The sequence below is a fragment of the Nematostella vectensis genome, chromosome 9 (assembly GCF_932526225.1).
Source record: "Nematostella vectensis chromosome 9, jaNemVect1.1, whole genome shotgun sequence".
Lineage (NCBI taxonomy): Eukaryota > Metazoa > Cnidaria > Anthozoa > Actiniaria > Edwardsiidae > Nematostella > Nematostella vectensis.
In genome coordinates this window covers 3,205,022-3,231,782 of record NC_064042.1, presented here as the reverse complement: position 1 = coordinate 3,231,782, position 26,761 = coordinate 3,205,022, and the positions used below count along the sequence as shown (strand labels likewise).

Below are 26,761 nucleotides of genomic sequence, written 5' to 3'. Positions count from 1 at the left end.
TTTTGGGGGTAACCCGGTGCCACTGGGGAGAAGAACCATTCTCTCGACGCTCGATATACACAAGTAACCTTAGAAACCGTAGTCCAGTAGCTTTCTAGGCTCTATTTCCAGCCGACGTCGAGCGTTGCGGTCCTCCGCCCCATGCCCCAGCAACAGCCGGTAATCGAGCATAGTAGTCCACGGCACGTTTAAGCCCTCTGGGCCCCTGTTACCTTCTGTTCTCGTCCCCTCCGATTTTAATGCGCCTCGTTTCCGCGCCACTCGCGCCTCCAAGCGGCGCTGGCTCGGCGTTGTCATGCATCTTGTTTTGTTACTGTCGAATCCGTTGTATCGCGACCCGCGTTTTCAAAACACCATTTGTTTTGGTTTTCTGTTCCGCCAGTCAAATTATTCTAAGCCAATCAGATTCTTCCATCTCTCGCCTAGTGCAGTTGCCCGGCTTTCTGTCGCGACACTGTCTGGTTTTCGTCCAGAGGATAGCCAGGGAAGTGCACAAAGCGAGACTCTGATTGGCTCAGAATGGTTTTACTGACGGAACAAAAAACCAAGAAAATCCCAAAAGACAAAAACAAATCTGCATTTCTCCCGGGAGAATTGCAGGAAAATTCAAGGGAATCTCCAGATTCCAACAGATTTGTGAAGTACCGGGGTTGACGTCCTTGTGAGCGTCTTGGGGCCACATGATAACGGTTGCTCGGCCATAGGACTATTCTAACCATTTGGTGTCTCTGAAGTGCTGAGCGCGTATTGCGTAGCGAATATATTGCTGTTCTACTTTCCAATAAAACCAAAAATCTTCGAGCTGTTTCTGGAATAAAGACTAGGGCATCTTACCAACGAAAAGAAAGGAGTGATAATGTTACAGAGAAGCGCTACTGAATGCAGAGTTCAACAAATTCCCGGGCTGTTACCATCTTTGCGCGCCCAGTTACTCAAATAAAACAGACACGCAGGGCAAATAATAACTATAGGAAACTGCATCTCATGACATAATGTGAACATTTATCTGTGCTTACATTATATTTTCGATTGTTCAATTGGTAAATTGGTGTAATTCCCGCATACCCTTCGGGACTTATAATTCTTCCTGCATCGTTTGGTCCAAAGAAAATTTCCACAAATCCGGTACGCCAATAACAATATGCTAAGAGCCCCCCTTCGCCCTATCAAAAGTAAAATGGTCTACATTTAAAAAATTTAAATCAAATTGATAATAGAAGAACGACAACTGTTATTATTCAATTCTCGATATTCCAAAAATATATATTGCTCAGGTTATTCAGTGCGTGCGACACATAAAACTCACAAGGCATGATAACAAAGGAGTTCTTAACACTTCACTCTCAGATGCTATACAACTCATCCCAGGCGAATATGGGCAGTTTAGTGGTATAAAGGAAAGTATGGGAAAATCTATGTTGATGAAAAAATATTTTTAGTAAAAAAAATAAAAGAGAACTTAAAATATTGTGTTTGAGTCTTTTTCTCATTTTATTTTTCCCTGATAGAATGCTTAAATAGCGATTTTGAAGTTTGTTGTGAGTTTTGTTTCTATCAGTTTTTATCGATACATTCCTTTATGGAACCACTCACCGAAGCCTTTGGCTGTGTATAAAGATGTTGTTTCTGGAAAACATGATTCTAAAGTGCCGTCGGATGATGGTTTTATGTCTGTACATCATGTTGCGTTATGCTATATAAGGTTAGCAAGTGCACTTGGATATTACAGGGGCGTGTCTAGAGAATAACGGATCAATTGAGTTCAAATGGGCATCCTTAGCTCTGGTCATAAGCCACTAGATATGCGCACAAAATTAACCATCTTCCAACTAACAACAAAGGTGTCAACCGGGGCGAACTCATCTCGTCACATTGGCAGGGTGGGGTCCGGGTCAGTATCTCATTAATTAATTTATTTTCTTTGTGGTTTTTCTGTCATATTAAAATTAAAAATCAAAACGGCCAAGGCAAGTCTAAGAAAACATATTTTCACACTTTTTGCACTAAGAAATCACGTGACTTCGGTGGCAAACAGGTAAATAACAGCACCAAAAAAAATGTTAAGCGCTAAGGAATCAGCCAGAAAGGTCTTATTTTTTAATTAAAGATTTTATCTTTTCGTCGCCTATAGAATCGGCGGCCGCAGCGATTTCTGAGAGTATTTAGGCGTGAGTTTGGCACCCAAATATTCATGTGATTTAGTGCTAGACTTATTCCGTAACTACATCGTGAATTGGCGGGTGTAGTCGTACTCTATTGTTGGAATAACGGCCTGTACGAACTTTAAAAAGATCAGCAGATACCTATTGAAGGTGTTAAGGTTTAACGATACCTCATTTAAACGTACATAACATCAACAATACAACCACCTTAAATGCAAATAAAGAATTTTGACGTAAATTGACATCTTTGATGTACTGGTATTTTTACCACCAACCCCATCGTTATCATCATTATTACCATAAAAAATATCATCATTTTCTTTGCAATATTGATTTTTACCAACACCATCACACACATAATAAAATCAACCAATTCATTATTTAAGATGATCATCGTCACCACAGTCACACTACAATCGCTAACATAACAATTACCACCACCACCAGCACCGTATGATCATCATCATTATCACTGACCACCAACCTTATCATTATCATAATCACTATGACCACCACATTATCATCATCATAATTATATAACCACCACTTTATCATCATCATAATCACTACGACCACCACATTATCATCATCATCATCATCGCTACGACCACCAACCTATCATCATCATCATAATCACTTTGAACACAACTGTATCATCATCATCATCATAATCGCTACGACCACCACCTTATCATCATCATCATCATAATCGCTACGACCACCACCTTATCATCATCATCATCATCATCATCGCTACGACCACCACCTTATCATCATCATCATCATAATCGCTACGACCACCACCTTATCATCATCATCATCATCATCATCATAATCACTACGACCACTAACCTTATCATCATCATACAACTACCATCTTATCATCATTATCATAATCACAATAAAAACCAACTGATCTCCATCAAAAACACTGCAACCACCTAGTAATCACCATCATCATTATCGCTATGATCACTACCTTCTCCTCACCATTATAAATCCCACCATCATCAACAAAATGAGAACTATTATGGCCATGTGTCAATACACCTAACCACCTTCCCACCATCATCAACAAAATGAGAACTATTATGGCCATGTGTCAATACACCTAAACACCTTCCCACCATCATCAACAAAATGAGAACTATTATGGCCATGTGTCAATACACCTAACCACCTTCCCACCAAAGCCTCGCTGTGACTGTATCAAAGGATACATATAAACACTCAGCTCTCCGCCTCCATCAGCCACTGTCTGGATAATTTTCTTCATCACATCAGCATGGCTAAAAGATTAAAACATAGGTTACTCAAATATGAGTCCTATTGTACAATGCATCACCGCATATGAAGCTTTAAGCTATGCGCATGACTCTTACTTAAAGCATTTAAAAATGGCATGGAAAGCAAAGCATACCCAGGCGCTAACAAAAATGTTTTTGTCACTTATTGTCTATTTTTTTCTGCTGTCTCAAAAGCAATGGGAGCACAACCAACCATCCCTTATGCTTTGCGTGCAAAGAGGAGGTCATAAGAGGAAAAGCAGTAAATTTGTGTATTCTAGCATGGACGATGAGCCATAAACATGATGGAGGATATTGCAATGTGCAGACAAGGGAGAGGGTGGAAAAACTCATATTCATTTGCTAGTAATATACACCTATTTCAATAAAGGTTGTCAGTGCGAATAGCAAATGGCAATTGCCAAATGGCAGTTCTACGACCGAAAGGTGTCTATGGGTAGTAATTGTTTGTAAAAATAAAGGTGATAAATTAACTCAAGCGATGTCAGAACCATAATTACATTGAATAGACAGTCGTATGTTTTATTTATATTTTTCTGAATCTGGAACAAACATTTTGGGATCCATGGGTCCTTTTGGTCGTAGAAGTGCCATTTAACAATCGCCATTTGCTGCTTGCAATGACAACGTTTTTTGAAATAGGTGTATATCTATACCCACCGACAAGGGTGAACAGAGGCCATAGTCATGGGAAGATGAGGATGAGCTTCTATTGTCACTGTCTTCTTTGCATGGTCCTGATACATAACAAAAAGCATCATTCAATTCGACGAAAACGCCATTCATAAAATCAAAGGCTAATTACTTTAAGTTTCCTATAGGTTAGGCCTGAAATTTTTCAATGGATCAGGCAAACAACAAAGAGAGCTATAAAGAGCCATGTGACATCAGTCAGCTTTTTACCTGACTCATATCTTCATACATCTCCTCCACCGATAATGGCTTTCTATTCTGCAAAAGACAAACAAACCAACAAGGTTAAAAGGATGTTCTTTTACATGTTATTGGTTTCTAGAATAGATATTTCTCTAAAAGATATTTTTGCATAAATCAGGGCTGGAAAATTCTCCTGTGAGAAATTTTATCTTTTAAAACTTATAAAACTTTATATACTAAATAAGCGAATAATTTTTTTATGCCTTGCAATTTGGAAATACAAGAGAACTTTGGAGTCTTGTTTTCCATTTTTATTTCATGCAATTCAGGTTATATATTAAACTTCTGATAGTACTTGTTGTTTAAGCTTGTTAGCCATAATCAGTGTCCGATAGTCAGTACTTGTTGCAAGTACTATGTAAGTCATATGTGCAGATCTATAGGATTACACCTTACCTCATTATATCCATACAGCCATAGTCTTGGGGTCTGATAGTACTTGTCGTAAGTGATATACATATCATATGTGCGGGTCTGTAGGATTCCCTCACCACTAGTTGCATCAGTACCACCATCTGATGACTCTGACTGACTCACTGGAGCAACTGGCACTGCAAGTGTTGCCTAAGATTACAATCAAAGATATCAACATAACTAGTGTCAACATTGAAAAATAAGATTTTAAAATAAAACCTCTTTCTACCCCTCCCCTCTCCCCTTCTCACTTAGAGAAAAAAAAAACACCCAGAGGCATATTAGAACTTTTGCGGTATTTCTCAAAATAAGAAGTGCCCATATGGCCACCCATTTTATCCTTGTGCATTAACACACACCAAAGGCTCATATCTACTGGTTTCTGGTGTTTTTTTTAGGTTTCCCGAAGTTAATACCTAAAATATATTCGAATTCTTTTTTACTTCTCACCTCATCATTTTCGAGCATTCCACTTTCTTCAAAAGCTATTTTGAAATAAAAAGGGCATTACTTTAAAGAAATAAAAATATTTCAAACAGCAAAGAATATTTCATTGTGTAAAACAGATGAAATTTACCTTCCATGTCTTCAGCTTCTTCTTCATCGTCTTCATCATCATCATCATTTTCCTGAGTGACAACTGGTGCACATGGCTTAGTGTTCTGCAGCAAATATGAATAATAAGGGAGTACAATCAATACAGTAGCCATCATGAATTTAGATCTTCTGCACTGTCATCAGTGCCAATTTTTTCAGCTTGAATATTGGGAACCCCATTGTGTTTACAAAAATAACAGATGAAAAGACACTTCCTGGCAAAGTAAAATTATATGACAGGGCCAGAGCAGCCCTTGAAATATTGGGGGACCACAATACACAGACAATAGATAAACAGTGGGGCCTTGAAATTTTGGTGTCGAGCTAGCCCCCATCCCCCAACCCCAGTCCTAGGCCTTCGTGGTTTAGCAAAGAATGCCTAGTCATTTTATTTGTTTTCAAAATTCAGTTCGAAATATCGCACTCTTACGAAGAATATCTGTCTCTTTTTTTTTACGAGAAATAGAGGTAAGAACCCTAAAAGAACACATCAGCTGTGCACTAAAATGTCTCTCAAAATTTAGCCGGATTACGCGGAGAAAGCCAAATTAAACGCTTCCTCACAAGCGCGTAATTCCAGAAGTCCTGTCTATGGCTTTCAAAATTATTAGGGGAGGGGATCCAATGCACCCAGTACCCCACCCCCTCCTTTGACCCTGATTAGAAAGTCATCCAGTGCAGGACAGTGTAGTAATGGTACCTTATCGGAGTCAAGCTTCATTTCTGAGAACTGTTCTTGTACACCTGCTGTGACCTTCTCTCCACTTGGGTCCACCTTGTGATGGGTGTCGACCCAACCTCCATCCTCATCTGGCTCGACGATGGCTTCATTCTCTTCTTGGTGTTCCATTTGCTTGCAGCGCTTGTAACAGGGGACTGTATGATTTAAAAGATAAGTAAGGAATCATAAAACAGCCTAATCTTTTCATGAATGAGTTCAACGCAGCCTTTGCTGAACTGGGTCTGGGTCTTCATAGACACCCAAGCTTCTTAAACTCTTCCGTAAATCAAATGTGTTGGCTTGAATATCAGCCAGGTAATATTGAAACTTAACGGACAAAATGCTGTCAGACCAGTGTCTCAAGTATAATATCAGCAAAATGTGCACAGAGTTGGTGCCTATTTGCGTAACACCTAGTGAAAATTGCCCTCAGGCCCTGAGCATTGCCCTAAGTGCTGACCTTAGCATTTCTTTCAGCTAATTTTGCTTGTATGGGAAACAACTATATATCAGATATCCAAACCCTTGACTCACACAATAAAATTTTGGCACATTTTTGAAAACACACATGAAGCTTACCATTCCTAGTGTACAAGTACTGCTTATCCTTTGGAAGATAAGGCTTGACTCTTGATTCTTCCCCCATTGACCTGTAAAAAAAAAATAATGTAGAGACTTCACAAGGCAATGTTAGATTGGAAAATGTGTTTGATAAATAATCAGCTACGTCAATGACAGAGAATTGTGCATCCAAAACAAAATTAAGGTATTTGTACAATTTATGAAGTTTGGGATCATTTTTATTCTTCAGAGAATCAGAGAGGTAGTCAACCACAGATCATGAGAAATTATTTGTCTCTTCTGTGCTTACGTGCTGGTTCATGAGGTTCCACTATAAAAGGGAAAGCTCCTCCCACCCCAGGCTCGATTTTGCAATTATAATCAGAACACTGCCACACTAGCAGTCACAAATTATAAGTCTCCTAAAAAGTTGCATATCTCTGAGCCTAAGTCGGTTGGGATAAAACTATTTTTGCACAGGTAACAAGATAATCTAATGTATCTGGAGGAATTATTCTCATGCTGTGATGGAAATGCTCGAATTTTAGAGTGCACACAGATAGAAACATTTTAGGTGGACAACTCTAGGAATAATATTTGATTTGGTTAAGAATTTAAATATTTGAATTTAGCGCCTAGAAGCATGTTGACTTATTGACAGCTAATTGATACTGATTGTTCTTGAGCCCGGGGGTGAGTGGACCTTTCCCTTTTATAGCGGAACCTTGTGTTTAAAAGGAGGGGGAATTTCATATTTATGATTAGAGGGGGTTTAAGTCTATCCCGTTTCCTGAATTTTGTCCTGACCATGTAGCAGGCCAGTAGTCGGTCTTTGGCAGAACTAACTCAACTGGAAGGTTGGCTATAGTGAAAAAAAATTAAGTACCAACTGCGAGTTAGAATGAGCTACACAAGAGATAATGGTCCACTAAATGGGTAACACCTATCCCCCTATTTGCTAAATACACTGGCAACAGGCCTGTGTAGAAAAACTATGTCAGGACCACCATGCCTACATAATGTTCCATAATTTCTGAATCCACCCCTTCATATTTGGAGTGAGATTTCCAATAGAGTATGTTACATGAAGTGCAATACACCATAAATCATCATACCATTGCCAGGTTGGACAATGATGAACTAAGTGATCACCAGCAGCAACAAACTAGAAAATAAGAAAATAAAAAAAGGTCATGCACAGAGTTAGATTGAGGGGGCATCCACTAAATACATTAATTTTATTTTGTGGATTTTTGCTCCAATTAATTTCTTCTAATTTTTTTTCATTAATCATGCTGTATCCGCCTGTGAAAAACGATATGGAGAGTATTCATTACATACTTCCAGGGTGGGGAGGAGCAGCAGGGAAGATATTGAGGGGTGGGAGCTCTGAAAATTTTTAACCACCCAAAGGAGGCTCCAGGAAAAAATGGGGACTCTAAGGGACTTATCAGAAATTAGCAGGGAGGAGGGAGGTGGAATCAGGGGGAGGGTCATATTTTTTTCAGCTATCAAAAAGGGGAGGGTCAGAAAAAAATAAGAACACTTAAGAGGGGGAGGGGGGGTCAGAAAAAAATGGACCAAATCTTTTTATATAACTCTATATAACTGTTATAGCAACCCTAGGGCACAGTTGAGGACATTTCACAAAGAGAAGGCAATTGATGTTAACGATGCTGCAAGTATTGAGACTTTCAGCAAGAAATATATTGTTGAAGAAAGTCATGTAAAGGATTACCTAACTCGTCTAAATCATATAGAAATGATAAGTACAAAAAAACAACAACAAGACAGAATGTCTTGCGACGACTTTAATTGGTACAAGATGCTTGAGGATGGAACATTAAAAAAAACAGCTTGTAGGGGCGTACACAGCCTATAGGCCTGCAGTCACTGGACTGCAAAATTTTTAATCATGGGTAGTCTACAGATGATTTCCAAACATATTGTTACGTCCTTCAGTGCCACGAGACGACTGAAGTCCTATTTCAGATCGAGTATGACAGAGGATCATGTAATATTCTCAAAAGTCTGACGTATTGATGCCAATTTCAAATCCAAAAGCGGGAGCTATGAAGTCTTCACGGGGATGCGGGATGAGGGGCCACACCCTTTTTCAGCTTCTGGATGCTTTGACTGAAACTTGTTAAAATCCTGCGTACGCTCCTGGCGTGTAGCTATACTAGATAAATACATTGACCACTATCAATTGCTGTCAGTACGGAACAAAAACAAACCAGAGAAATTGAGGGCTATCATCAAACACTTTACAGAACAGAGAAACAGTGAAGACGGAAGTGATAAACATAAAGTCCTAAATGAAATTGGAGAATCTTACATTGAACAATTGAGCTTTTTGAAGTAAATTTAGATTTTAAATAGGGGGTCATAATATTTCGGGAAGGAACCTGGGGGAGGGTCAAGAAATTTCAACCCTTTTGCTAGAGAAGGGTCATTAAATTTCCATCACTGCATTCAAAATTTGCACCCCCCTCCCCCCTACTAATTTCTAACAAGTCCCTAAGTAGGGGCTCTGATTTTTTATTAGTTCTAATGAAGTTCTGGGGTTTGTTTGAGAGGGGGATCTCCAGATTTTTATACAATGAAGGGGAGGAATCGGGGCTCTGACATTTTAAGGCATCAAATAATCACGAAAACAAATTTCAGACATATTGATGACCTGATCTCAGTTCCCCCTACCTATCGTTCTGGACAATTTAATGACCAATATAGTTAATAGGAAATAGGAAACAAGGGAAACACTTTAACATTCACAGAACAATTCCTTTTGATATAAAGCGACATCGGACTATAACTGACCTCCTCTGGTGTAATAACGCCCGTTTCTTGGAATTTAGACTCCTTGAAAAAAAAATAAGAATTAGTTAACCGCAAAAGATAAGAGGCAAAGACAAACAAAAGACTTACTTGCGTACGATAAAATAAACATTTGCAACAATAACATATAGATACGGAAATAGAAACTGACGCTCGTACGCAAAATCAGCTGTGGAAATCGAGACGATTTACCTTCAATACTGGCGTGAGATACTCTGCAACTCCTAATGCTGTGCCTTTGACTTTATTGAAGACGTCCTGCATCGCCATAACTGAAAATTTAAGTTATCAGTAACTACAAAATACCTGGTGTTTTCGATCCGATCATATGACTAGAAATTTCACTCAAAAAACGCATGTGTGATGTGCCGCTGAACGAAGATCGCAGGCTCGAGTAAAAATTAACTGCTGAAACATGGATACATAGAATTTCTTTGTAAATAAATTGTTTATAAATTTTTAAATCATGTTTAAAAAAGGAGTAATTGTATTTGGTAGTAAAAACCCTTAATTTCCTGGTGGTAGTAGAAGGAGACCCATAAAACATGGGAGCCCTGTGTATTAGGTCCTAGGCCCTCTCTATCCAGATATTCCAATATGGCGGCCGAAGAATCGTCTTTATGCAAAATTTCCACAGATTTGGGAAGTTATTATTTGCTAACTAAGCTACATAATGGGGGCAGAGATGGACTAGAAATGACAATATGCAATGGAGAGAACATTTGGCGTGGCAAGGGTAGGTAAATCCGCGATGAGGGATATATGTGGCAATTTTTTGGTTGTGAAAATTGAATTTCTGTCACAAAATAATTTAATGTAAGTACTTAATAGGTATATGTCCATGAGAACTATCGATTGAACCGCTATTCAATATCACTAAGTAGATAAGGTCAATTACAAACCAATAATATAGCCAATTACAATGTAGCCTTGACCTTTCAATGAAATTATTATGATACCGACCTTACAAACATATACTTAAATAAACTAACAGCCTTTTTGGTTGTGCAGTGTTTTGACAAATATGGTTAATGGATCAGTAGGTACTAAAGGTACTAAAGAAAAATTGAGCTCTAGGAGGCACGACCTCCTGGGGGGACTCTCCCTAAAAAATGTTCATATATGCTCGTCCTATCCCTTAGGGTATAAAATTTGCCCCAAGTGCTATCCCTTAGGGTCTTCTGTAAATCTGCTATCCCTTAGGGTGTCTACCAGGGGACCTGATCCCAAAAAATACAAATCACACTTCCTGTTATGGTTTGTAAGACTTTCTGTTTTATAAAATTTCAGTCAGTCGATCTCATGTCAACTGTCAACTAAAGACAACAAACATCAATTGGCAAATCAAAATGGCCATTATCCTTTAGATTGCTACAATAACAAACAGACTTCAAGAATAGATAACAGCGCCCTTTAAAGTCATCACAACAGAGGCGTACTTGATAGGAGAGCCAGTTAATAAAACTCAGAAACCTGATCATTCTTTTGTTTTCTCTGCTATCCCTTAGGGTTAAAAAATCCAGAAACCACACCCATTTTGCACAAGCATATGTACATATTTTAGGGAGAGTCCCCCCGGGCACGACTTTGCACCCCTATACAGCTGAGCAGGGCCCCAAAATGTTTGGCATGTAGGCATAATACAGAAACATAAAGAAAACCCGAGCTGCCTTGTATGGAACCTGGAAACCAGGCCTTGCCCCTACTTAGATCCTGATTTTGTGCCAATTTTAAACTTATATTTCAGTATTACATCAGCAGTTATGCCAAGCTATAAAAATTCATAAAATTTAAATATTTATTTTAGTTTCACCAGAAGAGATCAGTTCTATGGCAGAAGCAATTGACACAGAACTAGAATCGTACACACAGCAAATGGTGAAGGCTTTTACTGGCAAGAGGACGGATACTGAAAATTTTGTCTATCAGACAACAATAGAAAATAACAAACTGAAGGTATCACCCTATCCATGATGCATTTATTGTAGCAGTTTTTGTTGACAACAAGCTGATTAAGGAGGCTCATTAGTAATTCTTTAAAGCATTTTTTTTTAATTTGCTCATTATAAAATTGACATCTAGTGGTCTAAAATCTCGTCCGATTTCATTCCTGTTTTCTGAGGATCAAAAAAAGTTAGAAAATGGAGTATGCAAACAAAAAATATTTACATGGTCAGTTTAGAATTGACACTATGATCTCTATCATGCCTTAATATAGTTGTGTCTCTCCGCAGGCGCTTTCCCAGGATTGGCTGAGGGGTGAAAATTCAAAGAAAAAGCATCAGTTATTTTGGGAAATATATTGGATGGTTCATAAAATACTGGTCTTCCATATGTTAAATAACTTTAAATCGGTTACTGATAAATAAAATAAAACAATAGCACATCAAATATGGATGATTAAATATTATCCTCTGAAAACATGAATGAACTCTGTCGAGATTTCAGACTACTAATTTATAACGAGTAAATTATGGAAAATGCTATAAAGAATTACTAACTAGCTGCCTCAAACAACAATTTGCCAATATTGCCTTTTACAATGTACAAGATTGTCAAAGAAGCATACAACTATTTCTATTGTGTTACAGATTATACTAGATAGGGAAAGGTGTGAAGATCCCTGATCAGTGAATGAATTTTTGTGAAAACCTTTTTTTGCAGTTTTATTGGAAGAAGCAGCTTGCTGATGGGGTCAAGGTATGGGATATGTGTTTTAATTATTGGTTAAAAGGGCAATAGTGTAATCTGAGGGCCCTGTAGCAAATTTTTTCCTTTCCATATATTGATATTCAAAGTATTTTTTTAGTTTCAGCTAGGATGTGTTGACTTCTCCACTGTTGACACACCACGACCGATGAACATGATTCTTGACTTTGCCGTCAGTGAGATGACAACTCTTAAGGTGGGCTGTACTGTAGGGACTGGTATTTCAAATTAACTTTGTTATCAATCCTGACTGTTTATTGAAAGACAGAGTGACCATCCAAATGACTGATTGATACATTGATCTACCTAATTTTAATCCATTTATTTATTTATTGGGATATCTGACTGTTGCTACAAATATTTTATGCATGTAACATACTATGTAAAACATCTTTATGTGTTGTTTTGCCAGAGAGAAATAGTGCAAAAAACAGAAGACAATGGCAGACTTGCAAATGAAAGAAGAAAAGCTGTCAAGGTACACCTGTAATTACTGTGCCAACAATTTCCAACACTTAAATCATCCTCTGGCTCCAGTCATTCAAAGTGTTTCCATTGGTCAGCACTGAAATGGCTTCCAGTCACCTCATCTCACCACAAGGTGCTGACCAGTCAAAATGTACCAAATGGGATTCCATTAGTTTGAAGAATGGAAGCCACAAAGGGGTTCAGCAGTGTGAAATTATTAACAAGGGCTAGCAGAAGACTGAAAATCCCAGTTATTCAAATGTACAACGAAGCATTGTGTTTATTTTTTTTTTCATTTCCTAGCTTTTGGATGAGTGTGTAAAAGGCAAAGCGGAGCTAGAATCAGATCTATATCAGAAGGTAGAACTTTATTTAAAAAAAAAGATTATTGTATGAGGATACAATTTTAAGACCTTTGATTATTTCATGCTTATCACAAAGCATACACTTTTTCTGACATTTCAAAAAATACCCCAAGAAAGCATATATACTGTTAAGTGGCCATTCTTACATTGCATATGCTTGGACTATAATAGGGGCTACAATTAAACATGGAGTCATAAACATGTTGATGTGATACTAAATGAAAGCAAAAAAAATGGTAGGTTTTGGCAATTCTGCTTCAAGAATATCTTTGTTAGCCGGATTAACAACATCATCATTGGCATTGTTCAATGTCATGTTGAATTTCATCCCCTAAAAACATCCAGCATGTTCATCAATTTGACCCAATCCCCCACACAATGTAAGAGTGAGCAATAGAATCAGACACTGCTATTTATTAGATTGTAATTCGATTAAAAAAAGTTGAAAAATTTAAGTATTTGTTCCTAGATATCTGGAATGATCTGATTATTTTGTGTTTTAGTTTGCAATAGTACTGAATGAGAAAAAAGCAAAGATACGACAGTTGAAATCCCAAGGTACAGTACTCAACAATTTTTCTGTCCTCATTTATGGTTGGGCGCACCAAAACGCATCCAAAGAACCCCCCTCCCTCATTAAAGCTGCCCCTCCTGTCTCTGTTAAGCCATTACAGGGCCATAGCAGGGATTGGGGCACTGGGGATACATGCCCCCCCCCCCCAAATAGTTTTAAAAATTATAAGGAAATGACCATTAGGGGCATGGCTGTGCCCCCCCATTGTTTTCTTCATTTGAGGCCTGCTACAGCTTTGCATTACATTATCGCCCCTCCTCATCAAAAGCACAAAACATGTCATCAAAAATCAAATCAGTTGTCTCTTAGACTCTATTTCAAGCAAACGATAAGTGCTAATATGCCAGTAAAGGAGGGGTCATTCTAACACTCATACAATGTATATAAAATTCCTGCAGATTTTATAATAAGCAGCCTCCCTCTAGTCCCCTTCTTCATTTCCTATGAATAAATTGACTGTCCTTGAAATGTGGCTGGTAGCAAGATGATTACCTTCAATTCAAAGAGGGATGTTCTCTGTGTTTGTTTTGTCATTTTTTAGTTGAAGATTCCAGTTCTGGTGTAACCGGACATGACAGGTAGGGCTAGTGGGTTGGTCCATCAGTATAATATTCAAAAGCCCAATCACATTCAATTTCATTCTCAAAGGACCTCTTTGTTTGTTTCTGTAACCTGATTAAATTCACTTTTTACCTGCACCATGATGAGGCACCCCAAAGAGGCAACATAACAGGGATGCCCTGGGGGGGGACACTCCCTGAAATAATGTATAGTCGTTGTCATCAACTGGCTTTGCGACTACGCGACAAGCCCGCATGTAAGCATGGGTAAAAACCACTGAAGCGCCTAGTTGCATATGTTAGCCAATATCATCATAGTCAGTTCGCTGTGCAGTAAACGCCGCTCATTAAGAAAATCGCGTCAGAATAACGATACTTTCTGAACAAACCATTGGATAAAATAATCAGGATTTATATGTCAGGAACGGTTAATAGTTCTGTATCATTTAGGTAGTTTTGGATTGTGCAAATCTACAATATTCGAGGCAAAAATATGAAACCAAATTTTGAGTGATACTGGTTATCGTACTGTACGGTAAGACTGCCATGCTTACATGCGGGCTTGTCGCGTAGTCGCGAAGCCGGTTGAGGACAACCTTTTGTCAATCGACTGTGTGCTTAGGTCCCCTGGTAGACACCCTAAGGGACTGCAGATTTCCAGAAGACTCTAAGGGATGACATGACATGATGCTAAAAGATTTTTTCTCTATGCCCTGCCAGGCCTGCACAAAAATTTCTAATTAGAAATACTTATTTTCAGGCAAGAACAAGCTGAAGAAACTGGTTCAAATAAGTCATCTATGTGTAATGAGAATGCCACAACAGACATGACCGACTTTAGCCCGTCCTTGGCTGAGAAAGAGCCCATAAAGCCTGCCGCAAAAAGGTGAACATTTATATTTTTGTCTCAGCCATGCATTAGTGTGGCTACTCATCTCGCAGAGCTTTCCTTGTATCAGATGTAAATGACGTATAAGGTTTTTTTGGATGGCTATTTCTTCCAATCAATCATAGGTTAATTTTGTGCACATGTTATGATAGGAGAAAAAGACGAGAACCCAAACCCGTCGCTACTCCAAAAGGGAAAGTCGTTCTTCCTAATGTGCCTTTGACAAAAACGCCAAGCACCTCTTCCGAAGATAGGTAAAATCAAATTGCTGATATTTTTACGAAATTGGAATAGTTTTTTTTCCACTTTATGACCTTTCCCAATAACAATATTAGATTTGATTTTTATCAATAATTATTACTGTACACGGTTTTCAAACTATTTATAGATTTTTATTTTATTTTAGTGTCCACACTCCTCGACAACGAAGACTGCGATCAGAAAAGCCCTCCGTTGATTATGATGAATTGATGAATGATATGTGAGAAATAGAAGCCACATGATTTGAGATCTTATAAGAAGAAATTGTGTTGCTCTAAAAAACAAGAGAAAAGAAACAGAGGTTCCCGTGGCGATGCGACGAGTTGTATTGTCCCCTCCCCCCATGTCGTTCTAATTTGCTCACCACAGGAAGCTTTCATAATTATTTTAGGTAGTGTACGTAAAACCCATCGCTCACACACATCGCTGAATTCTCCCACCGCAACTTATGTGACCTGGAGACAATGTTGTTTTGTTTTTGGAAAATAAAGCTAACCTTAGAATGGCTTTGATTCCATAGTGGTAGCTAGTGATTGAGGTGGGTTGAGTTAGCTGCTGAGATGAGCATATAACTACACCCTTTTTACATATGAGCGTCTTATTTTAACTTGTCCTGTTTTTATTTGTTGATATGGAAGCCTAGAAGTTGGTCGCAGAGATAGTATACAAGGGTTTCTTTATTTTGTCATTGATGCTGGTAAGATGTATCTGTGAAAAGGGTTCTTTTAAAAGCAAACATTGTACTTCTTGCAGATTGTTAAAAATTCTAATTCTTACTACTTTGTTCTTTGTCAAACAGTTATTAAAGTTGAGCAACGAACTTATACTAAAACTATTACTCGATAGCTAGCCTGCGTAGCAATCGTAACCCGGGGGGATACTCCCTATAAATTGGGGATACGGGTGACCGTCGTATTTTTAGGGTCTACAAACGCGAGGCACTTTTTTTTCTAAAGTCGCGACCCTACAGTTTTGCTTTGTGATAATATTATTCTCTGGTATACGCACAAGCAATACGTTTGCGTAAATACAAAGACAGGATCCGGATGAACGGAATGAATGGAATGTGTCTAACAAGAATGATTGGTGATCTCAAGTCAATTATTTGCGTTTGTTATTCCTACGCATGAAATCACTTCCCACAAAAAAGTATTTCCGACCGATGACTCACCGCAGTCCTTTTGCGTTTCCGGCGCCTTGTAACCTACTTCCGGTCGTTGCCGGGCAACACTGGAGTGCCCGACGCTCCACCCACGTACCGCGCGGTCCTGGAAATGATTGTCGTTGGAATCTTTCTACAATCGAAGCGGAACGGGGTTCGTTTGTGGAGGCGATTCAACTGGCAACTGGACCAAGTCCAAAAGTTCGAAGAAACTTTGAAAAACCTCGATAACTTTGAACTTCTGGGGCCTTAAACATACAACTGGTAGCCATGAGGTTCCGATCGTGTCCATTGCTGTTAATTTTATTGACGATTTTCGTCAACAATGTTTGTAAGTAAGAATTTGAGGCGAGCTTGTTATCAAGGCGCTCTCCCCCAACTCACTAACTTGAAGACATCGTTTAGACTTTATGCAATCATACTAATTTGTTGTCCGTTTTGTAGCTGGTGTTTTATGGACAAAAGAACCTCCAAAGCCAACGATAGTCTTTCTAGGGCATAATAGCACTGGTGTAGAGCTAAGATGGGACTTCGATCTGCAATTAACAAACTTTGTATTTGGAAAGTTAGAGGTCTACAACGAGAAGGAGGGAGGTTCAGAAGTAATGATAAAAAATGCGATCCAGCCGGGGAATGCAGGGAGTATTCCGCTAAACACTAACTACTACTACGTTGATGCCAACATCCCAGCGACTGGTGCTTCAGACAAGAAGGGATATTTAAAACTCACGATAAAAAACGTCGTGGAGCAAGGAAATGATGGAGATGGACACAAAATCGACCCTGAGAAAGAGGACGTCTACGTGTACAGATTTGAATTTACTGACTCGGGTGGTACCGAATATAAAAGCGAAGTTCCCCTACGAACATACCGTAAGTACTTACTCTTATTACTTGCAAAATGCACGGGTGTGCTTATCGCTCGAATCCTTTCTCACAGCCTCTTACGCGCTTCAGTTAACCTTTTCTATCTATTCGATGATCTTAAGTTGAAGCGTCGGTTTGGTATTCTCACTATTTGGGGTTTGTTAACGGTCGAAAGATATTCCACAAAGCATAGTATTTGAAACGTTTTGTTTACCGCAAAGAGCCGAACTTCTAACGTATGTCTGACCAAAGAAGATTTGGGAATTGTAAACAACTAAGGCAAGCCAAGCGAAGACGCCATGTTATGCAAAGTTCTGACGATCCATTTGCAATCCGCAATTTCTATATACACTTAAGCTTAAATCCAAGACTCCGAATACAGATACATATTTTCATGAAAATTTCGTTATACTTAAATGGACTCCCCTAATGAAGTTTAGGAAATTAGATAAAATGTCGTTTATATCCTGTTTGCTTACAATTAAGCTAATACTAGCTGAACTAAGCTTTCCAGGGGATGATTTCACTGTTCGTCTTACTATTCAAGGTTTTTTGTTCGTTCCTCAAAGATATTCTATTAATTGTTGTTTTTGTTGGTCATATGTGCATGATTCCTTTTGTCCTCGTATAGCCATACGGAAAAATGTCAAATATTTTCAAATCCGATCCTGTTGGTAGTATATTGAACATGCAAAATATGCAAATGACTTACATAACAAATGTATTCTTTATTTTTAATTTCCCTACAGCACAGCCTTCCCACCCGCGTCAGTGAAGGATTTCTAAGGAAATACAAATTCACCCATTAAACATCTATGGGTTATATCTCCATGCTCTAATTCATGAAATAAACTTAGTTTGGAAGTAAATGTATCTGTTCCATCCCTCTCCCATCCTATACCAGTGTCAGTGTACACGATTTTCTGCAGGATTTTTACGAAAACATGGAGACTGGTATAGGATGGGAGAGGGATGGAACTATCCCGAATAAATTTTCAAAGCAATCCGCTTAAAAACCTGCAAGCGATGATTTTTTGAACATCAATTTTAGCTTTCCGTCGATGATCGGGACATAGCCCCACAGTACCCGAGTATTGACGTAAGCAAAAATTGACATTTAAAAAATCATTTCTCGCAGATTGCTTTAAAAATCGATTTGGGGACAGTTCCATCCCTCTCCCATCCTATACCAGTGTCAGTTTTTACGTAGTGGTTAAAATCCGCTGAAGCTGAAGTAATAATTAAGTTGCCAGCCTTGTATCATTAACATGCTTAGTATCGAAACAAAATACAAGACAAACTTTATCACTCTAAACTTGTAAAATTGAGCCTCTTGGAAAGAAAAAACACAACAGACAATACATTTACTTCCCAACTAAGTTTATTTCATGAATTGAAGCATGGTGATATAACTCATATTTGGGTGAATTAGTATGTCCTTAGAAATCTTTCACTGATGAGGGTGGGGAGCCTGTTCCTACAGTAGATGATTATTTCACCACCAACAACAAATAAATTCTATTATGGACTAGAAGTTCTCATGGAGAATTGAAATGCTCAAGTTTAAAGATTGGCTGGTCATTCAATCTCATTTCCAAAATGATGCCAATGAAAGAATTATATAAAGATATTCCAACATCAATATGTGTATGCCATTTTCCCCATTATTCAAATTATATAAAGGCCCTAGCAACCCAGGAAGATTTTTTAACCTATCCATTACTATTACGCCCCAGAAGCCAGTAAAATAAAGGCCCAACAAAAAAACGTCATAAGTGCAAATTAAACATCACCAGACCCAGATACTCAAGGATTCATCCAAGGCAGAGACAAACTTCAAAAGCGCATCCAAGGGTTTTGTCACTCCAAAGCTTCCTTTTCGTGTTCTCTACACCCATGAAAAATTTGCCTCTGCAGTTGGTATCACTTTTATAATTCTATTGTTCTATTTCTCACCAGGCACCCCTTCCTTTGTGTCATACCCTGCTAACTCCAGCGAGTCAGCTGGTGTGAGTGTGAAATTGACATGTGAGGTGATTGGGAAGCCAACACCAAGCGTCACTTGGACCAAACTTGGTGACCCAAACTGGCGCAGGGTAGAGGCCATCACCAGTATAAATAATTTCCAGATTGCTGATAGGGGTGTCTATATATGTACTGCATCAAATGGGTTTGGGTCGAATATCACCGCTGTCTCTGTTGTGCAGTATTCAGGATGTGAGTACAGTGTCATCAAGTCCCAAATACACATATATAATTTTTAAATTCTGTCACATCAAAATTCTTTTATTAACAAATAATTTATTAAATCAATTGAATTTTTTACTACAAAATGTATATGTTGTTTTTCACCATTATAAACCCCAAAGAAGAGCAGACGGTTTGGTTACTACATTAATGGGCCTCATTAATTGGCTATGCTGTTAGTGGTGTCCCAGTCTATTTTCATATTTTGTAAAAGTAAACAAAGCTAAATAAATAGGTAGTTGGTAGGCTTCATATCTGTTCTGAAGACAGTGCTTCCCCCTTGTCTTTTCTAAGATTATCTGCTCTCTTCACTGTACAACTTATCACTTTTGCATTAGTACTTGCAATATGAGAGTTTAAGGTGCCCAGTAACCTTCATAGGCTGTAGATCTGTGCCGAGTGTCCCCTGGCTATTACAGTAATCTATGCTAATGAATATAATTTCCACGTTATTTGATTATGCCCATTATAAAGATTGTTGCCTACTTTGATCTACTTAAATTTTTTTTTTTTAGTGTTACCATTTTAAATTTTCCTTGTCAGGTACTAGTGGGTGTGCTAAACAGACTGTGGGGATTCAGATGACAGACTTGACATGGACTGGAAGTTATCAAGTTAAACAAGTATACACCAAAGAAATAAAAGATCTAGAGAGCAGAATTGTGTATGAGGTATGTATATTATTTTTCTACAGAGCTCTTCTTCTGTAAGATCACAAAGACCTTCTAAAGGTTTTTGTACCTTTTATTTTTGAAGTTCATGGTATTCCATCATCAATCAGGTTTCCATTAATCATTAACCACTAAAATGAAGATCTCATTTGTTTATTGCTGTTAAAGATGTGTGTGATGCAAGACTTTCAGTCACTATGTTATTTTCTTTTTTGTTAGATTGCAGAGCAGTACCAAAAGCAAAATAAAAACCTCTATCTGGTTGAAGTTGAACGTTTCAGGTAAGGGCCATACTAACATCTCTTTAGAGAAGGAACAAATCCCCATCAGGGCTGAATAAGCTCATGACGAGAGGTGGCAAAGCCACTCCCCTACAGGTCATTTCCTTATCATTTAGAAGAAACAGGAAACACAGTCCCCAAGCCCCTAAAGGTGGGACATGACTGCTCGCCTGTATGCGTAAGGGCAGGCATTGATTTGAATTTGTGTCACAAGTGATTTGAAGTTTTTCTCCCATGTTTCCAGACTTCTCGGGTAAGGACGCCAAACTGAATGTCCTGTCTCTTTAAGCTGCACTACACTAACCCGACCAGAAGGGATGTAAAAGAACCACTGGGGACACAATAAACCCTCTGGCAGTGACCACCCCCAGTGACAGTGCTTACAATGCTTACTAACAATACACTCAAGAGGGTACTTGATTTGGAGCCTAGTTCCGTTGTACCTTCCGCACTAGTAAACTGGTGGAAATTGAATAGATATGCAATGTATTGTCAACTGGCTAGAGGGGTTGCCACTGAAATAATAACAAAAAAAAGGCAAGGAAGACAGGTTTTATAAGAATCTTGAAATAATCTAAAAGATTAATCTACCAATTTCAATAAAAAAATATTTCAAAATATTTGCTTCCTAAAAAAGCAATTTCTAAATGAACTTGATATTCCACAGACTTGATATTTTGTTGGAGGACTATATATATAGCAGCTTTTTTTATTTAACACTTCACACAAATAGATAATTGTTTAGGAGACTTCGTTGCTCTGACCTTTCCTTTGTCTATTTGCTTATTACAGGTCTGGCAGTGTTACTGCGATTGTTTCTCTTCAGCAGCCTGGAAACACTGTGGACTTAAAACCTCTTGAAGACATGATAGCAACAGGAAGCCTGGCTGGACAAACTGTAAATAGGAACTTTGTCAGCACAACAGATGGTAAGATTTGTTATAGTACCTTTGTCAGCACAACAGATGGTAAGATTTGTTATACAGTTGAAGCTCTCTGAGACCAGCTCTGATAACGACCACGATCACGAATCACTGATTGAATTGTCACACAAACTCTGTAATTCTTAGCTCTCGTAAGGGACCAACTTAATGGTGCAACTAGCTCCGTTAACGACCAAAATTTCAAACCACCAACTGAGATTTTCTTTTATTTTTAAGCTCTCGTAAGCGACCACAATTATTTTTGGCTTTACAACATCAGTCAACACCTGATAAACATCATATCCAATGCATGCTGAAATCACATATAAAGCGATAATGTTGTGATGTTTCACAAAAGCTCCCTTTCCAGTAGTCAACCATTAAAGAATTTCGTAACTACAATTTTCTAACTTTGATTTCAACCATGGGATTGACATTTCTTTGTCTCCAAAAAATGTATAAATGCACTAGTCCATTGCCAGCTCCACGATTTGTCCTTTTTCAAGTTACAATAGCCATCCCCTTGTTTGTTGCCACTTTAGAAATCGCTAACAAAATACGTTATGCTATCATCGTAGACGCAGAAGAAATTCTCATGACGAAATGTCGTCGATATAAACGAGCATAACGAGCTACTTTGCGTAGAACCAATTGCTAATAAAACAACTTACTCATAATAAGTTAAATACTTAGTTTTACGAACATTTTGCCAACATGGTTCAATGTTATTTTAAGTTTGTTTTGTTCACAGTTACAGTTATTAGGGATTGATAAATATTCGGAAAAAGAAAAAATGAATCGTAGAAAAGTGGTTGCGTGCCGTTGAAATGCACCTTTTTTGTAGATGTTTTCAGTCAAATTTTTTAAATTTATTTAAAATTAACAATAAACCAAAATATTACAGCGTTGTTATTATCACGACGATAACTTTTAGATTCCATTTTAATTAAGTTCCCGTAAGCGACCAACACCTATTGTTCAAGTTTTTGGCGCCCAGTGGTCGCTTATGAGAGCAACCTCTCGTAAAAGACCAGCTCCGTTAACAACCACAATTCTCAGTTCCAAAGGTGGTCGCTTACAAGAGCTTCAACTGTAGTACCTTTGTCAGCACAACAGATGGTTAGATTTGTTATAGTACCTTTGTCAGCACAACAGATGGTTAGATTTGTTATAGTACCTTTGTCAGCACAACAGATGGTAAGATTTGTTATAGTACCTTTGTCAGCACAACAGATGGTAAGATTTGTTATAGTACCTTTGTCAGCACAACAGATGGTAAGATTTGTTATAGTACCTTTGTCAGCACAACAGATGGAAAGATTTGTTATAGTACCTTTGTCAGCACAACAGATGGAAAGATTTGTTATAGTACCTTTGTCAGCACAACAGATGGAAAGATTTGCTGTAGTTTGCCGTACTCTGTATTTTGAATCTAGAAACTTTGTTACTAGCACAACAGACAATAAGATTCATATTTAGTTGTCCTACTCATAATTTGCTGGCTAGCTTCCTTGCTTACTTTATCTAGCATACTGTTGCTTGTTGTTATCATTACTTCATTTTTGGACCATTTTCTTGAATAGCACCATCACCCTCAACCTCACCAACACCAAGCCCGTCCTCTGAGACAACAACCAAGCCTGTCCCTCCGCCAGATACAGGTGGAATCTCAGACACTGCACTGTATGCTATTATTGGAGTAATTGCGGCAGTTGTGGTAATTGCCGTCATCATTCTTATAGTCTGCTTTGTGCAGAGGAAAAAAAGAGGAGGTATGAGAAACAGAATTTATCCACAGATATTTTGATATTATAGAGAAATTGATGGGTAAAGTCTATATTGAATTACTTTATATAATTATAGACAGATGATAGTTATTTTGAGCTTCAAAGAGCTTCAAATTATTATTATTATTTATTTCAATAAGTAGTTCCAGAAAATATCCATACCCTCCTTAATTTGCTTCTAATGAAGTAGGAGGTAAAGATAGGGAAAATATTTTGATGTGAATTCAGAAGAGGGGAGGAACAATTCATCCTCTTTTTCAAAAATATTTATTGGGAACGATTCTTCCTTTTTCCAAAATAGTACAGGGCTTTCATTAACTTTCAGAGTAGGCGGTGGAGATTGATAAGTAGGAGGTGGAAGATATTTTATCTTAAGTCTTAAGTCGACTTTAAAAAAAAGCTTGCGCTTCCGCCGGCCGCCGGGGCATAATAAAACCCCTGTAGTGAATGGTCTTATAAGGAGTTGTTTAATGAAATGTATTGGAGTTGATAAGAAATGTTGTTTTCTGTATGTTTTGGGTGTATATTTAGACACACGTAAAGGTGACAAATATCAGCAAGATGGGAAACAGTACAAACCACCCCCGCCTGCGAGCCAACCCCTCACCAAGCTAGATGACTACCCTTACGACGATGCTAATTCACAGGTACTTATATTTGTTAACCCCAAGCTGACCAGAATCTGTTAAATTTCGCACCCTTTGCTTTCTAAAAGGAATGGTGAAATACATTGCTTTTCAACTGTTTGTCATAAAGTATTCGTCCATTAGTTACGTTAAAATATATGGCTTTGTCTTCATAGGAATTTGAATTTAAAATAATAAACCCTACAGATAATTATTTTGCTTGCAAAGACTCCTTTTGCTCGTGTAAAAGCTTGTCATTAAAGAAAATCTAGCTTCTATCCTATAGCTAAAGACATTTGCGCCTATTCCGGTCACCTTGAAGGGACTTATATTTTATTTTATTTTATTTTACGATACAATTTGTGCTCAGACACCTAAAGAGTTGGATTATGCTGAACTGAATTTCCAGAACCGCTACCCGAACGGGGAAGAGCACTACCCGCCACCACAGTACGAACCTACAGCTTATGCAGAGGTCGGTCACGCAAAACCCAACAAGGACGACAGCGAAGTGGAATGGGACAAGTCAGTTAACGATGGAATGTGGATTTAAGTCTTCTTGCAACCCTGTAAGATATTACGATCTGCTGTTGATATACGCTAAAGCACCAGCTCCATTAATGTATCAGTGAATGAGCTCACGGGAACGAGTTTACATTCCTGGCAGCCATCTTGAATTAGTCAAGCAGCACTGAGATGGCAGTCATTAAGGTTATGACACACTAGAGATAAAGATAGAAAAATTCTAGAAACCCTTGTCAAAAAGGTTCAGTAGCAAAATTGATGTGTTTCTACGGTTGCCAAAAATATCATTAGCTCATAATGCTAACAAATCGTCCGTTCATAGAGCAAGGAAAGTATTTTCATAAGAAATAATGCAGGCTTGAACTTCGTCTAGACGACTTTTCACGCTAGATACACGCTGGAATACAAGTTAGGGTAGTATCTAATAATATAAGCTTATTCACTCGATGTAATATAATTTTATAGAAGCTTATATCTGCTGATTTTTTTGGTAAACGATTTTGTCCTCACCAAACAAGGAACTCATTTTGTACACTTGTGATAGGGTATCGCGTTTTATCCAATCAACGCACGAATTGCAAGTCAACAAACTTCGATGTCGGTATTTTAAGGCCTAGACTAGACGCCGTTCTTTTCATATACCGTCCAAAAAAAAAATTCAATTATCTTGTCTTTTTTGCATTCATTTGCATTTGGAACGAAACATAAAAATGACGACGTCTACATCTGAGACTCCCAGTCTCTTAAAATGCAAAAGTTCAAAGACGGACAAAAGCGTTATTTGCCAGTTGCAGTTTTAAGAATATTTTATTTTCAAAAAGGTAATCGTGGAATCGGTTGGATGATGTATTAAAACATGGTTCCCAGCCAACGAAAAGAACGAGTTTCTTTTTTTCATTTAGAAAAAAAAAATGCTGAAAATATTAAGAAAAAGTTATGGCATTGACAACAACAAAAAATCAACAAGATTTGTTTGTTTGTTTTTGCCACGAATATTCACGTCTCATAACCGTCGAGGACCTTCAAATTGCAAATAGTTAAAAAAAATTAAAAAAATATTTTGAGGCTGTGTACCCTTAAAAATTTCTGAACTTTGTTATGGTTGAAATTCTTCTCATGCCTGCATAGCGATAGCAAACGTTTCTGGGATGAGCGTGATGGGAGTAAAAAAATTTTCGCTCAGAAACGCTTGTTAGACAGGCTTTTCACGTGTACCGAAGCTCCTCGATAGTTTCTTTTCATTACCATGCACATATTTTGTACTGTAAAATAGTTCAAGCAATGTATACTTTTTTTTATTTCTAGTGTTTGAAGTCCTAATAAAGCTGATATAATCGATTTTTTATCGACTCCCTAAACCTATGTGGTTAGCACGAAGAAGGTGTGTGTGTGTGTGCGGGGGGGGGGGGGGGGTCGAGAGGAACCTTGGACAAGGGCGATGATGGGCGTAGTCTCCTGTGTGTGCAAATATGCAGTGGCCTACGATAACCCATTGCAAATAAGAGATTTGATCACGTGGTGTAGGGTCGTCGTGAGAATAATGTTATTGGCCCTAGTCTGCTTCCTGGCGTTCTTACCGGGTTTCCTGTGCTAGCGCGGGATCTGGGAAGCACTTCCACCACAGGGAGCTCGATAAGAACATCAGTCCATTCTCGTTCTCAGAGCCTTCGCTGTTTCTTATTTGTCAGCATGACCGATGACCTTTGAGAACGGTTAGGGGACTAGGCAGTTACCCCTAAATGAACGCCGCCTACGCTTGTTGCTTGAAACTCAATCAGAAGCAATGAAATAACCACGAACAGGGGATACATGATACCGAAAGAGTGTGGAGAACTGCTGAATTAATCAGACAGCGTCCTTCGCGCATGCGCAATTGGGTACAAGTCTGACACTTGAGTGTTTGTATCAAGCCATTACATAGCATTTGAACTTGTTCACTACCATCCCCTGTCTCACCCAGCCTTAACTCTTGTACCGGTAAGGTCGACTTGTCTGTCAGCCTTAACTCTTGTACCGGTAAGGTTGACTTGTCTGTCAGCCTTAACTCTTGTACCGGTAAGGTTGACTTGTCTGTCAGCCTTAACTCTTGTACCGGTAAGGTTGACTTGTCTGTCAGCAGACCGCTGTCTCTAGTTATTGTCGAACCTTTGTTTTTGTTGCTGCGGTTGCATACTTGCGCATCTTTGCACGTGTTCGTCAACCACAGGCATTTACCACTTCCAGGAATGGCCCCACCCCATTAGACTACATGTCACTACACGTGGCACCCACCAAACAGCATGGCCGTTAGACACCGGCCAATCGATGGAG

General features: G+C 38.4%; 3 protein-coding genes across 6 annotated transcripts; 2 read left to right on the top strand and 1 right to left on the bottom strand.

Annotated features, from left to right (window-relative positions):
- Positions 1 to 982: 982 nt before the first annotated feature.
- On the bottom strand, positions 983 to 9,898 carry LOC5517291 (ubiquitin-like-conjugating enzyme ATG3). 2 transcript variants are annotated; one of them, XM_032387331.2, is made up of 12 exons: positions 9,729 to 9,897; positions 9,519 to 9,560; positions 7,814 to 7,863; positions 6,717 to 6,787; positions 6,117 to 6,292; positions 5,397 to 5,481; positions 5,270 to 5,304; positions 4,802 to 4,969; positions 4,373 to 4,420; positions 4,130 to 4,206; positions 3,383 to 3,451; positions 983 to 2,303 (listed from the first exon to the last, which is right to left on the bottom strand). In XM_032387331.2, exons 1-12 carry the CDS (start codon positions 9,804 to 9,806, stop codon positions 2,222 to 2,224), a joined length of 981 nt encoding a protein of 326 aa, XP_032243222.2. In that variant the 5' UTR covers positions 9,807 to 9,897; the 3' UTR covers positions 983 to 2,221. The 2 variants fall into 2 exon arrangements, with proteins under 2 accessions (XP_032243222.2, XP_048588536.1); XM_048732579.1 differs by lacking the exon at positions 983 to 2,303 and adding an exon at positions 3,041 to 3,273 and having other exon boundaries at positions 3,335 to 3,451; positions 9,729 to 9,898.
- A 214-nt stretch (positions 9,899 to 10,112) lies between these two features.
- Positions 10,113 to 16,194, top strand: LOC5517242 (DNA repair protein XRCC4). Of its 2 annotated transcripts, XM_032387330.2 has the most exons (11): positions 10,113 to 10,272; positions 11,344 to 11,492; positions 12,201 to 12,236; positions 12,346 to 12,441; positions 12,658 to 12,723; positions 13,017 to 13,073; positions 13,582 to 13,636; positions 14,194 to 14,230; positions 14,973 to 15,098; positions 15,254 to 15,355; positions 15,508 to 16,194. In XM_032387330.2, the coding sequence occupies exons 1-11, from the start codon at positions 10,134 to 10,136 to the stop codon at positions 15,584 to 15,586; spliced, it is 942 nt and encodes a 313-aa protein (XP_032243221.2). In that variant the 5' UTR covers positions 10,113 to 10,133; the 3' UTR covers positions 15,587 to 16,194. The 2 variants fall into 2 exon arrangements, with proteins under 2 accessions (XP_032243221.2, XP_048588534.1); XM_048732577.1 differs by lacking the exon at positions 15,254 to 15,355.
- A 448-nt stretch (positions 16,195 to 16,642) lies between these two features.
- Positions 16,643 to 25,789, top strand: LOC5498091 (protein sax-3). Of its 2 annotated transcripts, none has more exons than XM_048732575.1 (9): positions 16,643 to 16,855; positions 16,969 to 17,397; positions 19,351 to 19,608; positions 20,182 to 20,309; positions 20,529 to 20,590; positions 21,383 to 21,519; positions 23,097 to 23,285; positions 23,832 to 23,947; positions 24,297 to 25,789. In XM_048732575.1, exons 1-9 carry the CDS (start codon positions 16,795 to 16,797, stop codon positions 24,477 to 24,479), a joined length of 1,563 nt encoding a protein of 520 aa, XP_048588532.1. In that variant the 5' UTR covers positions 16,643 to 16,794; the 3' UTR covers positions 24,480 to 25,789. The 2 variants fall into 2 exon arrangements, with proteins under 2 accessions (XP_048588532.1, XP_048588533.1); XM_048732576.1 differs by having other exon boundaries at positions 16,644 to 16,855; positions 24,336 to 25,789.
- Positions 25,790 to 26,761: the final 972 nt, after the last annotated feature.

What these genes read in the sequence shown, in the direction of transcription:
- LOC5517291 (XM_032387331.2), bottom strand. Translation starts at nt 9,806, where the DNA reads ATGGCGATGCAGGACGTCTTCAATAAAGTCAAAGGCACAGCATTAGGA. An exon ending in CATTGTCCAACCTGGCAATG is followed by an intron (nt 6,788 to 7,813) that starts GTATGATGATTT and finishes TTTTTTTTACAG; the next exon opens with GTCAATGGGGGAAGAATCAA. An exon ending in GGAGAGCTGAGTGTTTATAT is followed by an intron (nt 2,304 to 3,382) that starts GTATCCTTTGAT and finishes CACCTTCAATAG; the next exon opens with GTATCTGCTGATCTTTTTAA.
- LOC5517242 (XM_032387330.2), top strand. Translation starts at nt 10,134, where the DNA reads ATGGCGGCCGAAGAATCGTCTTTATGCAAAATTTCCACAGATTTGGGA. An exon ending in GAACATTTGGCGTGGCAAGG is followed by an intron (nt 10,273 to 11,343) that starts GTAGGTAAATCC and finishes TATTTATTTTAG; the next exon opens with TTTCACCAGAAGAGATCAGT. An exon ending in AATCAGATCTATATCAGAAG is followed by an intron (nt 13,074 to 13,581) that starts GTAGAACTTTAT and finishes TTTGTGTTTTAG; the next exon opens with TTTGCAATAGTACTGAATGA.
- LOC5498091 (XM_048732575.1), top strand. Translation starts at nt 16,795, where the DNA reads ATGAGGTTCCGATCGTGTCCATTGCTGTTAATTTTATTGACGATTTTC. An exon ending in AGAGCAGAATTGTGTATGAG is followed by an intron (nt 20,310 to 20,528) that starts GTATGTATATTA and finishes CTTTTTTGTTAG; the next exon opens with ATTGCAGAGCAGTACCAAAA. An exon ending in CTTTGTCAGCACAACAGATG is followed by an intron (nt 21,520 to 23,096) that starts GTAAGATTTGTT and finishes TTTCTTGAATAG; the next exon opens with CACCATCACCCTCAACCTCA.